Source organism: Myotis davidii, unplaced genomic scaffold, assembly GCF_000327345.1.
Source record: "Myotis davidii unplaced genomic scaffold, ASM32734v1 scaffold192, whole genome shotgun sequence".
In the NCBI taxonomy this organism is placed as follows: Eukaryota; Metazoa; Chordata; class Mammalia; order Chiroptera; family Vespertilionidae; genus Myotis; species Myotis davidii.
The window spans coordinates 114061-129974 of NW_006284346.1; the positions used below are offsets into that span (position 1 = coordinate 114061).

At 34.8% G+C, this 15914-nt stretch overlaps 2 protein-coding genes across 2 annotated transcripts in view; one reads left to right on the plus strand and one right to left on the minus strand.

The window, feature by feature from the left end:
* The window catches only part of TOP2B (topoisomerase (DNA) II beta), a 55781-nt gene extending 41782 nt beyond the window's left edge, over positions 1-13999 (plus strand). The window contains exons 24-33 of the mRNA XM_006754667.1: positions 1052-1246; positions 3221-3257; positions 3338-3463; positions 3689-3856; positions 5707-5908; positions 6618-6697; positions 7931-8041; positions 10716-10838; positions 12857-12951; positions 13832-13999. Coding sequence (XP_006754730.1) covers positions 1052-1246; positions 3221-3257; positions 3338-3463; positions 3689-3856; positions 5707-5908; positions 6618-6697; positions 7931-8041; positions 10716-10838; positions 12857-12951; positions 13832-13999 — 1305 coding nt within the window. The remainder of the gene's footprint in view (positions 1-1051; positions 1247-3220; positions 3258-3337; positions 3464-3688; positions 3857-5706; positions 5909-6617; positions 6698-7930; positions 8042-10715; positions 10839-12856; positions 12952-13831) is intronic.
* A 370-nt stretch (positions 14000-14369) lies between these two features.
* Positions 14370-15914, minus strand: part of RARB (retinoic acid receptor beta) — a 452328-nt gene continuing 450783 nt past the window's right edge. Inside the window, 1 exon segment of the mRNA XM_015570906.1 lies at positions 14370-15883. Coding sequence (XP_015426392.1) covers positions 15687-15883 — 197 coding nt within the window. The 3' untranslated portion in view covers positions 14370-15686.

The window sequence follows — 15914 nt, forward strand, 5'->3', positions numbered from 1 at the left end:
GGAACCGCAGTGGGTTGGGGCTGCGGCGGTGGCGGGCAGGGGGCTTTCACTTTTAATCTGTCACTTTATTTTATTATTTGATAGTTAGCAAAGTAGGCCCACACAATGAATTTATTCTGGATATGGTTTTGTTACATTGAAAGTATTTAGACTTAATTTTTATGTTGATCAGTGTCATTTAAGATCTAATGATAAAACTAATTGAATCTCTGTTGTATGTTGGCACTGTAATCCTCAGAATGACTCCCACCACCAAAACAAATGAGAGAGGTTATTTATTACTAATCTATTATATAGATGAAGATCCTGAAGCTTAGAGAGATTAAGTAACTGGCTTAGAGAGGAATTATATCATTATGGTTAAGAGCAATTACTTATCCTCTCAGTGTCCCAGTTTCCTTATCCATAAAGTGGGGGTCACATGATTTTTAAAGTCTAGCACATAGTAGGTGCTTTATGAGTTACAACTGTATTTACCAAGGATTTATAGCTAATAAAGTGGAAGAGCTAAGATTGAAATTGAGATCTGTCTGATTTCAAAGCTTATGTAATTTCTGCTAAGCTATCATGTTACAAGGATTTCTTAACTCTTCAAAAGATTAAGATGGCCCTTTTAATTTTCATACTTTTCTGACTTTGTTTATGAACAGGTTTTTTTTTTTTTCTGTTATGGCTAAAGCAATAGTAAAGAATAACTTCGTACTTAACTGTCTTTTTGTATGATTTGCTAGAATTCTGATGATACCACATCAGAAGTCTTGATTTCATAATAAAACATAGGGTTCTAGAATTGGAGGAGACCATGTAGGTCATTTATTTACTACCCTCTTGCACTACAAATGAGAAGCTAGATAGACTTGGGACTACAACCCAGGTCTTCTATGTAGAATTATTATTTTCCCCATTACTTTATCTTAGATCACTTGAAAGGAAAGCTTTATCCCTACTGAGTGAATAAAATTAGTTTTAATTTTTATGCAATAGGTATTGTCTTTTCTAATGTTATGTATGCACCTGTTCTCACTCCGCCTCCTTTATAATCATATTTCAGAAAGTGGAAGCGCAAGAACGAGAAGATTTAATGGCTGGAATGGCCGGAAAAGCAGTAAAAGGTAAAGTTGGGAAACCTAAGGTGAAGAAACTTCAACTGGAAGAGACAATGCCCTCGCCTTATGGCAGGAGGATAGTTCCTGAAATCACTGCTATGAAGGCAGATGCTAGCAAAAAGTTGCTGAAGAAGAAAAAGGTATGACATATCTCTTGTTTTAGCTCATTGGTAGACTCCACCTCCATAATGATGTATATATGTATTTTAATTTCACTATTTGCTTAAATAATGCTTTTCTTGTTTCTAATATATTCACTTGTGATGGGAAATCATTTGTTCTATGAGAGCAGTTTACCCAAAGGAGGAAAACATTAGTCAAGGAACCACATATGTAAAGAGTCACCTACTTGATTTCATTTTTTAAAGTGAGAAATAGAAATACTCTACTCAGCAGCATTCTAAATGAAAATCATGGAACAACAAAAAATATATATATTAAATTTAAAATATAAACTTTATTACTATATCATGACAAATTAAGAAAGTTTTATAGTGGAAAAGGATTTGTTTGGCTATTAAAATAAGCTACCATGTTTTACTATTTAGTTGTTTTTACTATTAGTTAAAAAATCATCAAGTACATCTTATGTCATTGGCATTGATTGGTACTATTTAGGATTTAAAAGTATGAGACTTACACCCTCCAGCACATGGGCAAGAGTTAGCTAGAAGAAGGAAACATTGAGAATATTGTTCAGAGCAGAGGAAACAGGAGGGCATGATGTTCTGAAAGAGAGAGGCTAATTTTTCTGCCCATATTGATTTTAGAACTCAGGCGATAGGTAGGTAGGTAGGTAGGTAGGTAGGTAGATAGATAGATAGATAGATAGATAGATAGATAGATGTGCCCAACAGTGTAATTAGAGCTTGGAAAATGAGCCTAAGAGCTGGAGTGAGAGATTGGTACAGAGCTAAGATTTAAAGTATAGAAGCACTGTGATATCAGAGAGATCACTCTCTGCTACTGTTCTAATAAACTGAGGTCTCTACTGCTTCCCTCTTATCTGGCTCCCCACCACACACAGGTTAATGTAAACATGCACTTGCTTTCTCCTTAGGGAAATGCCTGCTCTCCTCTTTAGTTGGTGTGTGTCAGGTTTAGTTCTCAGCACTGTTCTCTTCATCTTACATAGTTCTCTTGAGTAACATAGTCTATGCCCAGAGCTTTTCCCACTCACACAGTGACTCTTAAATCTTTGTCCCTAAGCTTCTCAGGAGTGCCAAGCTACTATAGCTATTTAAATGTCCAAAGCCTTTCAAACTCAGCATTTTTGAAACTGGACTTACCCTAATTTCAAAACCACTTTTTCCACCTCTGTACTTTATCTCAGTTACTAGCAACATCAGCCATCACTAACATAAACCAAAAACTTGGGAATTTTCCCATATAATCAGTAACTAAATCATACTGACTTCTTGTGAAGCAATTCTGAAATCTACCTCCTTATCTCGGTTCCCATTAATACTATCTTAGGATTTGATGTTTTCTCTGAGATAATTTAAAGGGGTCCTCTTCACTAGTCTTCCTATCTGTAGTCATCTAATCAGGACTTCTACCTTTTTCCACTTCATTCCTATGGCAGGAGGATTTTGTAATCTCTTACTTCTAGAGTGATATTTCCAAAAAGTAAGTCTGATTATTATACAAATGCTTAAGAGTTTTCAGTGACTCCCCACTGAATACACACAGACTCCTGTACACAGTGATTTAGCCCCTGCATGCCTCCCTGTGTTTCTGTATGACTAATCTTTCCTCTCACCTAGTCTTGAATCCTAGCAGACTATTCGTAATTCTCTAAACAATGTGGTGATTCATGCCTCTGTGTCTTTTGCCAGGATGCTCTTCCTTCCTTCCTTCTTACCTGGCAAACATGATTACTTCAAAACCCATCAGAAAGGCCCCTCATGGAGTCTTCCCTGACCTTGTCCTAGGCAGAGTTGCTCACTCCTTCCTATGGGTCACTGTTATATCGCCTTGTATATTTATTTGTATTGTAATGACTTGTATCCTCTCTCTCAATAATCTTAGAGTCAGAGGACTTTGTCTTATAATGCCTAGCAGTGCATGACTTGTGTTTCTTATTTTCCCTCAATCTGAAGATTTTTTTCTAGTATATAGAGACCAGAACTATAGCAACTTATTTTGCAGGTAACTTTTGGTGTACTTAGCTATTGGTCTTAATGCCCCATTGATAATCAAAAGCGGCCTTATGTTTTTTTTATCCACAGCAGTAAAAGTGGAATGTGATGAAGAATTCAGCGGAACACCAGTAGAAGGCACAGGAGAAGAAGCACTGATCCAGGCAGTGCCTGTAAATAAAGGTCCCAAACCCAAAAGGGAGAAAAAAGAGCCTGGTGAGGATTTCTAACGTATTATTTTGTGTGAGAAAAATCTGTATATTTAGAGTATTACCAGATTCTTTTGACTGTGCTTTTTTTTGTTTCGAATAGTTTAATATCTCCAATGTTCATTAACATTTGTTATTTTAGAATAAACTTTTCATTATAACAGTTTTATTTTTGCTAATGGCATTTGTAGAAGTGTTGATACATGTATCATTGTTCTTCTTTTGGTTTTAGGTACCAGGGTGAGAAAAAGAAAAGCATCTACATCATCTGGCAAACCTAGTGCAAAGAAAGTGAAGAAACGGAATCCTTGGTCAGATGATGAGTCCAAGTCAGAAAGTGACTTGGAAGAAACAGAACCTGTGGTTATTCCAAGAGATTCTTTGCTTAGGAGAGCAGCTGGTATTGATACATTTTATATTCATTTTACTGTATGTTGTAGTTCAACCAAGTTAGTGATACTCATATAAGTTGGTATTGTTAGTACTACCAATATAACTAAAGGGCTAAACCATTAGTGTTTCAGAAGTTATAGTTCAAGAAGACAGAAATTTCCTTACCGAATGATTTTTTTCTAGCAAAGTTGGACATAAAACAAATTTTCCTAAAATGAATCATGTTTTCTTTTATTGTTTCTATTAAATTTATTGGGGTGACATTGGTTAATAAGATTATATAGGTTTCAAATATACATTTCTATGACACATGATCTATATATTGTATTGTGTGTCCCCCACCCAAAGTCAAATTGTTTTCTTACTGATGTTTATTATCAATAGTTTGATGATTTTGGTTAAAAGAAAAATAGTATTTTGGTAGTATCCTAAGAGTGGTGGGTCAATAGTAACTTTGTAATTGCAGAAATGGGAAATCTTATATTTATAGTCACTTTTACATTGGCCATAATAACTACTTTCCTGTTTTTAAGTAATATTTAAGTATTATTCTAAAAATTAATCTCATCAGTTTATGCTCTCCTAATATCTGCAGCATTATTATTACCCCAGAGCCTCCTGAGAATTACAAGATAGATAGATGTTAACACTATCAAAACTGAGGCAAAATTATTGGCGTTTATTCTCTAAATGCTTATCTCTTTTTTTCCTCAAGTATTTTTAGAGATAATTGGAATATTTTTGTTTTTGTCTAGTTGTCTATCCCTTATATCTGTAAGGGAGTCTGATTCCAGTCACTTTGCATAATTTAGATAATTGCAGTCATAGCCTGCAGATTTCCATTTTTTTATTATATATATTGCCGTTAAGCATGTGATTTGATCATGTCTGAATATTCATTAACTTGAAGTTTTCAAATAATTTAAAACTGATACATGTCCTATTTTATAGATTCTTCTCAAAATTTAAGTCCTACCTAATTATGTAAAATAAATAATAGAGCATTATGGTTGTTTTACCTTTGGGAGATACTTTTTAAATTATATCTCAGGCCTTAAATTTTTGGTTCTCTAATCACAAAGTGATTGAATTTCTTTTCCTAATGTGTATAAGTAGTGCAATATATATGGATTTTACAATGTGCAACTTAAGTTATGTGAAAATTAGTTTACTCAAATTATGTTTTTTCCATATATCTGGAATGAAGTAAAAACTTCTACAGTATCCAAATGATTTTTAAATTTTATTTCATAGCATATGCTAGAAATTATAATAAAAGTTATTTGTAGTATACCAATGTGCCTTTTCCCATAGCAGATACCTTTTTTAATACATATTATTATCTTGCATATTGAGATCTTACCTCTTTTTCTTATTCATCTGAAAAATTACGATCTCTGTTATTTTGTAGTAAAACTACCATGAATAGAAGATAGGAGTTTTGTGAAAAAGGTTAAGAGAAAGATTTGCACTTTTAAAAGACCTGTAAACTTTGTAATTGCAGAAATGGGAAATCTTATATTTATAGTCACTTTTACATTGGCCATAATAACTACTTTCCTGTTTTTAAGTAATATTTAAGTATTATTCTAAAAATTAATCTCATCAGTTTATGCTCTCCTAATATCTGCAGCATTATTATTACCCCAGAGCCTCCTGAGAATTACAAGATAGATAGATGTTAACACTATCAAAACTGAGGCAAAATTATTGGCGTTTATTCTCTAAATGCTTATCTCTTTTTTTCCTCAAGTATTTTTAGAGATAATTGGAATATTTTTCAAATGCGTTACTCATCCTATTTTATGTGGATAAAGCTGGATTTGATTATAACATTAACTTTCACTTTTCTCCTAGCTGAGAGGCCTAAGTACACATTTGATTTCTCAGAAGAGGAGGATGATGATGCTGATGATGATGATGACAATAATGACTTAGAGGAATTAAAAGTTAAAGCATCTCCCATAACAAATGATGAGGAAGATGAATTTGTTCCTTCAGATGGCCTAGATAAAGATGAATATACATTTTCACCAGCCAAATCAAAAGCTACTCCAGAGTAAGTAATGAAGCAACTGCTACTCAATTGTATGGTTCAGTTTGATTAGGCATCCATCAAAGACCTTACTGTAAACTTTGGATAAGAAATTGTTATTCTAGGTAAGGTCCGCTTCATGAAGCAGTAAATTTGGTTAATATTGCAGCTGTTGACATAACTGTTGCTATAGTTTTAGAACATAGGTTGGCAAAATTTGTTCCATTAAGGGCTCAATAATAAATATTTTAGACTTTGCAGACCATATAATCTCTGCCACTAATATTCAGTCTTGCTGATGTAGGAAGAAAACAGCCATAAACAATATGTAAAAGAACAAGTGTGCGGTTTCCAGTAAAACTTTATTTACAAAAATTGGCAGCAGGCCTGTGGGACATAGTAGTTAATAAATCTTTAGAGATAGGAAGTTTAGTTTTCTTTCCTAATTTTGGCCTTGATTTTTCTTGCTTCTGATGAGTCTGAACACTAACATGACTAACATGTAGGATGTGAAGTGTATGAGCTATTTAAGATTTTTTAAGAAGTATTTTACCACATGCAGTCTAAGATAAAAAATAGGATTATTGCCTACTCTTGTGCATATTAGAAACAAATGAGAGAACAATCTTTTGTTCTATGATTATAATCTTGCAGTATATACTATATATAATTTGTCAAAGTTGAAACCAGATATTTAAATTACATTGTGGTGTTTAATTTTTCTTTCTAACAGAAAATCTTCACATGACAAAAAACCTCAGGATTTTGGGAATCTCTTCTCATTTCCTTCATACTCTCAAAAGTTAGAAGATGGTATGTTCATTTTGTCTTTTCATTGGTTACTTATTGCTGTGATTTAGTGGGGAAGAAAAAGAAACAGTAGATAACTCATTACGTCATGATTTAATTTCAGGATGTTTTTATGACTAGATATCTTTTCTTTTTAACATTCTTTTTACATTTTCCTCAATGTAATAAGGTTTATTTACTTTTCCTGAGGTTATTCCCAACTCTTTGGTCAAAGTAGGCATTATGGAAGCACTTAGGTAGATAGGCAGATGCTAACCAGTGTGAGTGAGTGTAGGGAGTATGGGTGTAGAGGGGGTGTTTTAATGAGAGAAAAAATGTAGAAAGAAAATTTTAAAGATTGAAATCTTATTTTCATGGCAACATGAATGTATACACGATAGTTTTTTAAAAAGTTACTAGGGTAGCAATGTACAGATTTGTTTTACTAAACCGAAGCAAATTTAATCAGGGTGTATATTTTTTTATGACCGATATTTTTGTGTGTGGAATTTTTAACATCAAAACAATCTGGTTAGACTGAACTGACTGTCTTGAGTTTTTTAACTCACATAGATCTTGTACATGCTCTATACGTATAGATAGATTTGCACTTTTTTGTTGTTGTTAATCCTCACCAGAGGATATATTTTTGCATTGATTTTTAGAGAGAGTAGAGAGGAGAGAGACACGCATCAATTGGTAGTCTCCCAAACATGTCCAGGCCTGGGATTGAACCTGCAATCCAGGAACATGCCCTTGACCCGAATCGAACCCGCAGTCCTTTGGCTCACGGGCCAACGTTTCAATCACTGAGCAACACTAGTCAGGGCTAGATAGATATACTTACTACTGTCTTACATTTGGTCATTATTACTTTAATTCTTGAAATGGTTAATAGCATTAAATGTGTAGATACTAAAATAATCACAGTGAGAGATTTTTCATATCTCACTTTAAAATAAATCATCAGTATTTATTTTTGAATTGGTCAGTTAACTTTTAAATGTTTAGCCTTTGAGACTATTAAAAAATTCATTATGCATTTCTTTACTGTTTTAAAACAGTTAACATTTTTGAAATATGTTATATTTTTTATTTTCAGCTGTTTGTATATTGTGGATTATAAGATCACAGAAAAGAAACTTGTAAGATCAATTACCTAGCTAAAAAGAAATCAGCAATAAAAAGAATCAAAGTGTAATTATTAAGTGGTCCTTACAGAATCTCTTTACTGAAAAAAAGCTTTGTAATTTTTAGATTCAGCTAAATTTGACAGTAATGAAGAAGATTCTGCTTCTGTTTTTTCACCAACATTTGGCCTGAAACAAATAGATAAAGTTCCAAGTAAAACAGCAGCTGCTAAAAAGGGTATGTACTATATTTGATTTTTGTAAGCATTGCATAACCATGTAGTTGATGTCAAAGGAAATTTAATATAAATTGAAACTAGTTGCACTAGGATTTCACTAGGCTAGTTGTCAAGTATAAATGTGTATAAAGAGAATCCCTCTTGTTTTCTAACCATGTGAGGTAATTAGCAATGATTTTAAGACTGTAATTATAATAATCCCATGCATTGATACTAAAGATAGTATAGATAGTAAAGTAGATTAAAATTTTATTTTGCTAGTAGCCTGACTGTATTATCTATGCAGGTCATGCCTTAACTCCTCTATGTGGAATGATTGGTCAGTTCAGTTGGGGTCCTCTTTTTCTTTGAGTCATAGGATGTCTTTTTCTTAACCTTAAGATTGTCTATGAAACACTAAGTTGATTCATGAATTTGTTACTAGTACTAAGGTACATACCTTGGTATTTTTAAAGAAGGTATTAGTGCTTTGTGTTTAAAAGATAATTGCTACTTCCACAGCAAGTAAACAAACAGTATGGATTGTCCCTTCAGGATCTTAAAAATGCACAATAGACAACACTATTATAGAAACACATGTATTAGATGTAACAGAACAACAACAAAAGTCCCTACTTATTCTGAATGTACTAGTGAGCAATTAGGTGCCCTTGCCTTACCACTTCAGTGCATATGAGGCATGTCTATATTTCTTTGCCTCGGGACTTTCTATTGCTATGCTGGAATATTAACATTTCCCTATGCAAGCACCTCTGTGATTGAGGAAAGCTGGTCTGCAAGTATCTTACTGCTCTTGACCCTCTGGGATATGTCTTCTTACATATCCCAGAGGGTCAAGAGATTCTTCTTGGGATTAAGCTCCTAGATTGATGACAGGCTTGAATTAATTTACCCATTACTGGCTGCCCTCTCTTCATTGTCTCATTTTTGTACTCTTTTTCCTTTACTTCTCAAATAAATACTTGAATCTTTGTCTTATAATAAGGTGGGGTCTACTTCTGAGGGACTCAAATCCAAATAGGCTCTATAATTTTCCTTTCAGTTTTTTATCTTCATATTAGCATTTTATAACAACCCTGATAACTTGGGAGCCATATCAGTTCTTTCAACATATCAACCTGTTTCCTTCATCAACCTATTCACTCTTATTTAATCTAAAGAGTTAAAGTTTAGCATTAACTACAAAGATGGCGTATCACACCTGTCCTATTTGGTGTTTTACCTGTAGTTAAACAAGCCTTGTCAGTTGAATGGGAGATTCAGGGACCTCAGCAAGCCCTCAACCTTCCTTCAAAAATACCATTTCCACAACAAACCATTTTAAGGAGAGCATGCTTCATGTCCCTCTTAGGGGGGGACTACATAAATTATTATAAAAGTTAAATTCTGTAGCTCCAGTAAGTTTACAGCAAAAAGGCTGCTCACAGTACTCAGATGTCTGACCATATTTGCCCAGTAGAGTTGAAAGTGCCAATTAACACTTGGAAGCCTGGAAACTCTTCTGAAGATAAAAGGTGATCCCTAGAACATCCTGATAATCCAAGCCTATACTTCTGCTAGGAGCTGCTGTGGCTCTTGTGGTATATATTTCAGCATGAGGACTCAAAGGGGGAAAAGCCACAAAATCTGTGGCTGCCACTGCTGTAAGAGTGTGGGCTCCTCCTATTGTTCTAATGAGGGGGCTTAACATCTCAAATTGGAACTGGGAATACATTTTCCATAAAAGCGTAGGTTTTGTTTTATAATAGGAATGGCTATGGCAGCGGTTCTCAACCTGTGGGTCGCGACCCCTTTGGGGGGTCAAATGACCCTTTCACAGGGGTTGCCTAAGACCATCGGAAAACCACTATATAATTACATATTGTTTTTGTGATTAATCACTATGCTTTAATTATGTTCAATTTGTAACAATGAAAATACATCCTGCATATCAGATATTTACATTACGATTCATAACAGTAGCAAAACTACAGTTATGAAGTAGCAACGAAAATAATTTTATGGTTGGGGATCACCACAACATGAGGAACTGTATTAAAGGGTCGCGGCATTAGGAAGGTTGAGAACCACTGGTCTATGGTTAATATATATTTTTTCAAATTAGGTTTTAATCACCAAAGTGATTAGTGGTAATTTTCACATTGACTAAATGAAGCTGAAAAACAAAATTCATCAAAACAAGTGTCTTTGGGGCTATTGTCTACTTTTCTAGAATTTTCACATTTCTTTCCATGTAAAAGTGCCAAGTCTGAATTCCAACTTAATAGGAGTGAATCTGTTTCTATTCCTATAATATGCTTTAAAAAGTTAGAACTTAATATATGGTTATACTTGGGTTATAATTAATATGTCAAATAGTTTTCTGTCTTGACTATACTGTATTTTTTACTGCTTTTTAAAAGTTATTGCTTAATTCATTTTAATGGCCCTTATTTAAAACATCTCATTTGAATTATCAAAAGGCAAATTATGCATAATTAAATAAAAAGCATTTTATCATCTATGAGAAATTGTTTGCCTCTACATTGGCACCAAGTGGAGAGAAACCATTTTATTACTTAAGGCAACTCAATTTTAGATAAGCTGTAAGAAATTCCATTGTTTTAGCACTCACTTCAGCTTGGTTTGTTGGTAAGTACATATTGATCTAAGCAATGGAAATTTGCTTAATAGGAAAGCCATCTTCAGATACAATGCCTAAGCCCAAGAGAACTCCCAAACAGAAGAAAGTAGAGACTATGAACTCTGACTCGGATTCAGAATTTGGCATTCCAAAGAAGACTACAACACCAAAAGGTGAGGATTATTTCTGTGTAACCCTCAAACGTGCCACGTGGAAAACATTTAGTCTCCTCTACCCACTGAAATTAGAAAGACTGGGTGTACCTATTTTAAGTTGTTTTACTCCTCAATGAGCAGTTTAAGAATCAGTGCTGAATTAATTCAAAGGGAAGTATAGCAATTTGCATACCTAGGTATGGTTCAAAGACCCCCATGCAGTGGTCTCATTGGAAGTAGTTATTAAAATCGTAGATGAGAGTGTAACACCCACTGGAGTAGGTTGGAGCTAGGACTCCGAGAGCAGAGCTTTTTGCTGATCTAGGAAGTGAAATAGCTGTGCTCAGGTAAGAGATGACTTTCTATAAGGGTAGCTGTTCAAACTTTGATCCAACTGACTGATCGTGTTTATTTCTAAAAGTGGCAGTTAGGATAAGGATACAGACCTATAGGGAAGCAAGAGAGAATAACAAAGTGGAAAAGAAACATTGTGATTGGGGAGGTCAATACTTAAGGTGTGCATGGTTTAAAACCTTTATAAATACACTAGTGACCCAGTGCACGGATTTGTGAACATTGAAAAGAAATTAGAAGGTGGCTGGTGTGATGGGCCGGACATATCTTGGAACCAACCTCCTGTGGTCCCTCCCTGGCTGTCAGTGCCATGGCTCGAAAGGTGTCTGCAGAGAGAGTGGGGTCCTCCGGCAGGTGGGGTCCCTTGGCCTGGCCTGCGGGGATCGGGCCAAAACCAGCTCGCCGACATCCCCTGAGGGGTCCCGGAGTGCAAGAGGGCACTCTGCAAAGTTGCTGTTGTACAGGGTGTGGATCACAAATGCAAGTGTGCAGTAAACCAAATTCGGGTCCAACAGTGTCCCAGCAACAACAAAACCCACTGCCGATGTGGAATCATGCTTTCTCCTCTATGGTTTTGGGGTGCATCACCTGAGAACCACCACTGCCAAGTCACAGCAGCTACTGTGTTGAGGGTATGCCCCTGGTGGTCAGTGCACGTCATAGCAACTGGTCATTCCACTGTTCAGTAGATTTGCATATTAGCCTATTATAAAGGATGTGCCAATTCATTGATTAATTTGATCAAGTATCTAGCTATCTTTTCTTATAATCTAGTTCAGTGGTTCTCAACCTTCCTAATGCCGTGACCCTTTAATATAGTTCTCCATGTTGTGGTGACCCCCAATTTCATTGTTACAAATTGAACATAATTAAAGCATAGTGATTAATCACAAAACAATATGTAATTATATATGTGTTTTCCGATGGTCTTAGGCGACCCCTGTGAAAGGGTCGTTCGACCCCTGAAGGGATTGCGACCCACAGGTTGAGAACCGCTGATCTAGTTGGTCATAGCTGTTGAAGAAATTTTAAAAATTTAGAATTGCAATTTAGTTCCATTTATTTTTTTACTCACTGGAATCACTAGAATGGAGAACATTTAAACATTACCCTTTCCTCCTCCAATGATGAGAATAAGAAATTAGGTAGATGAAAGAAAATAGGCTGCATGTGGTAATTCTAGGTCTGAGAAGGAATAAAGATTTGATAGATTATTTCCCTGAGGGTTTTATTCTAAGATTGTGCTACTTAAAGTGGGATCTGCAATTGGTGGTTACTAATGCGCAATAAGTAAAATTTAGAGTAAGGATTTAAACCTTTAACATAAATTATAACGTATTACATTTTAAAAAATATTGGTCTATGACAAATTAGAAACTAAAGTGTTTTTTTCATCACAATTTAAAAAAACACTTTTTAAAGAGATTTTCTTTTCAGGTGCAAATATTTTCTTTCATGTATTAGGAGCTTGGTCATTAAAATTTGTCATGAGGACCTTCCAGTTAGTTTAAATATATTTGTGAAATACATTTAGTCTTGTCAACTCCAGAACTGAAATGATGCTGATGAATTGTTTCTACATCATTCATGTTAAGACATCAGGGGATGCCAAAGAAGTAATGTTTTTATCCTTTTATATTGCACTTAACCTTGGGTGAAAAAACCTTTTGTATAATTTTAAGGTAAAGGCCGAGGGGCAAGGAAAAGGAAAGCATCTGGCTCTGAAAATGAAGGTGATTATAACCCTGGCAGGAAAACAACCAGACCACCAAGCAAGGTAACCAGAAGCATCTGCGTAATGCTGGTTTTGTTTAAGATAATCTATAACTGGCTTAGTTTGACTATTAGTATAATGTCTTACAATAACTTTAAACCTAGCATACTTATCCTTAGGGGACTTGTATATGGGTAAAGAATTATCCAAGTCTAGATCGATATAATTAAGGCTATTTCTTGGATCAAGTATGGTATAAATTATATACTATCTGTCTAAAATATTACTGTTTTCAGACCAAATAAAGGCTATTTCTTTATTTGATCAGGGCTAATTTAATCTTTAACTTACATTTTCCCAATTAGTCTCACCAGAAGTATACTATCTCTATTAGGTTAATGAAAGCATCAAATATCCCCCTCTTTTTCCTCTGTCGTCCATTAAAATTTTAAAATACAAACATAGGTGATTTTAGCTTTATGTTGCTTTCACACTGACCTCTTCCATCCAGTTTTCTTCTACACCTCTGGTCCATCTCAGTGACTCTTTTTATAAACATAGTGTGCAGTACATACTGTGCATAAGTCTTGTTTTCCTCTCATGAATTCATAGGTACTTACAAATTAGACAATTTGAATTTTTACTAATCTGGTCATGGTGCATATTTGCTGAGTGATATATAAATTCTGAAAGAAATAAGTAATGATAAGTAATACAAGATTACTAGGGTGGCAAATTATTATACTTAATCCTTTTTTTTCCCTTCATGAAAATGAATAAGTAACTGGTCTTACCCTTGAGTTAACATTACAGTTCTAATTTTAAAAGCACCATTATATATAATTCTCAAATGTAAGTGAAGTGTAAGGAATGAGTTCTTTTTAACACTTGTCTTTTGTTTTCTTCTTTTCTTAACTTTGGGCTTTTGAATCTATTGTTTTAGAAACTGAAGAAAACATCTTTTGATCAGGATTCAGATGTGGACATCTTCCCATCAGACTTTGCTTCTGAACCACCTTCTCTGCCACGGACTGGTCGAGCTAGGAAAGAAGTGAAATATTTTGCAGAGTCTGATGAAGAAGATGATGTTGATTTTGCTATGTTTAATTAAGTGCCCAAAGAGCACAGAAACATTTTTCAACAGATAACTTGTGTTGTCTTTTTGTCTTCTCTGTCTCAGACTTTTGTACATCTGGCTTATTTTAATGTGATAATGTAATTGATGGTTTTTTATTGTGGTAGGCCTTTTAACATTTTGTTCTTAACATACAATTTTATGCTCTTTTTTACTCATTGAAATGTCATGTATTGTCTGATTGGCTTGTAGTATTGTTATAGACTGCCGTGCATTAGCACAGATTTTAACTGTCATGATTGCAGACAACAGACCTGCTTTTTGAAATGAAATTTAAACATTAAAAATGGAACAGCTTTCTGTCTCTTTACTGAAAATGAAAGTGTAGTGAAAGCTCCCACACACCTTTAAAATAAATATATTTTATTCTTTGCCAGGAGACTCCATGGAAAAAGGTAAACAGTATATGAACATAGAAAGCATTGTTAAACAATCTCAATGTACAAACAGAGCCAGTGAAAATACATCACAGACTTGCTAAAATATAAAAAAAAACAACACCCACTAGTGCTTAAATGAAAACTAAGAAACTGACACTTGTATCTGTTAACCACTCTACCACAGCTTTCACTCTGCTTCATAGTGATTGAACAAGGTCAAAGAATACTTATTCTCTGCCCATGCCATGGGAGTTAGTGTGAGCCCCTGGGCATCAAGAAGGCTGGAAAAACCCCCAATATCAGGCATGAATCGGGAAGGACCCTAGTTACATGGTACAGGTGGTAGACCAGCCTGTTAATTATACCAGAAATTATACCAAGAAATTTCCCTAATGGCTTGTGAATAGGTAAACAAAAATTTACTAACACTGAAAAGTGTTTTTGCCTTGGAGGCTATCATTACTGTAAAAATGTATCTTTTTTTTAAAAAATCGTGTAGTTGTCATTAAACAAGTAATAAACCACTTTTAATTTAAAGTGACATTAACAGTTGAACAATGACATTTGATTAACTGAACTGGCAGTTACACTGATACAGAATTCTCTTCTGCTAGTACAGTGAATTGTATATTTTTACTGGGCAACATGAAATCAAGAGATGCAGTTTGAAGCATCAGAAAGAGCAAGGACAAGCTTCCATACTAACTAAATTAGAGTATCTTTAGCCTTATCTTGTCCTACTGTACAATAATCCCATTTCCTTACCTTGATGTCTTGATTATTCTGTGAAGGCAAGACAGTTACCTTTTGAACCTTTCTTAGCTGGACATGTACAGTAGTCTGTTCCATAACCTTGGTGTCTTGGCTATTTTGAGTATGCAAGACAAAAGGAAAGCACCAAACATACAGTATAGAAAGAACAGCCATATTTCTGTATGTACAAAGTCTTTAGAAACTTAACCAGGGCGTAATCATTTTGACGGGGTCTTTGCCATGCAAACTTGAGTGTTCAAAGAAGAAAATAGAAGCTTTTAACTGGTTTCTGGTTGCATGAAATGGCTGATGTTTAGAATTTAAAAAGTTTGTATTTCTAGGTAAGTTAGACAGTGAGGAGTATAGTATATATGGATACATACGAAAACATCTTGGTCCTTCTTGAGTTTTAATATATTTTCAGTCCAAAAACTAAGCAGCAGTAAAAAGGTATTTTTTTTTTCCTTTCTTGCATTTTAAATCCCGGAACTGAAGGTACTGGGGAATGTTTGAAGTAGCTGGGAAGTGTCTTATTGCACCAGTGGTGACTGACTGACACCGCTGTTTTCCACTGAGCTGGGTGAGATGCTGGGACTGTGCTCTGCTGTGTTCCCACTTGAACTTGGGGTCAAGGGTTCATGTCCTTCAGAATTCTCCAGCATTTCCTGAATGAGAGGTGGCATTGATCCAGGAATTTCCATTTTCAAGGTAATTACACGTTCTGCACCTTTTAAAGAGAGATAATAGGAAAATGGTAG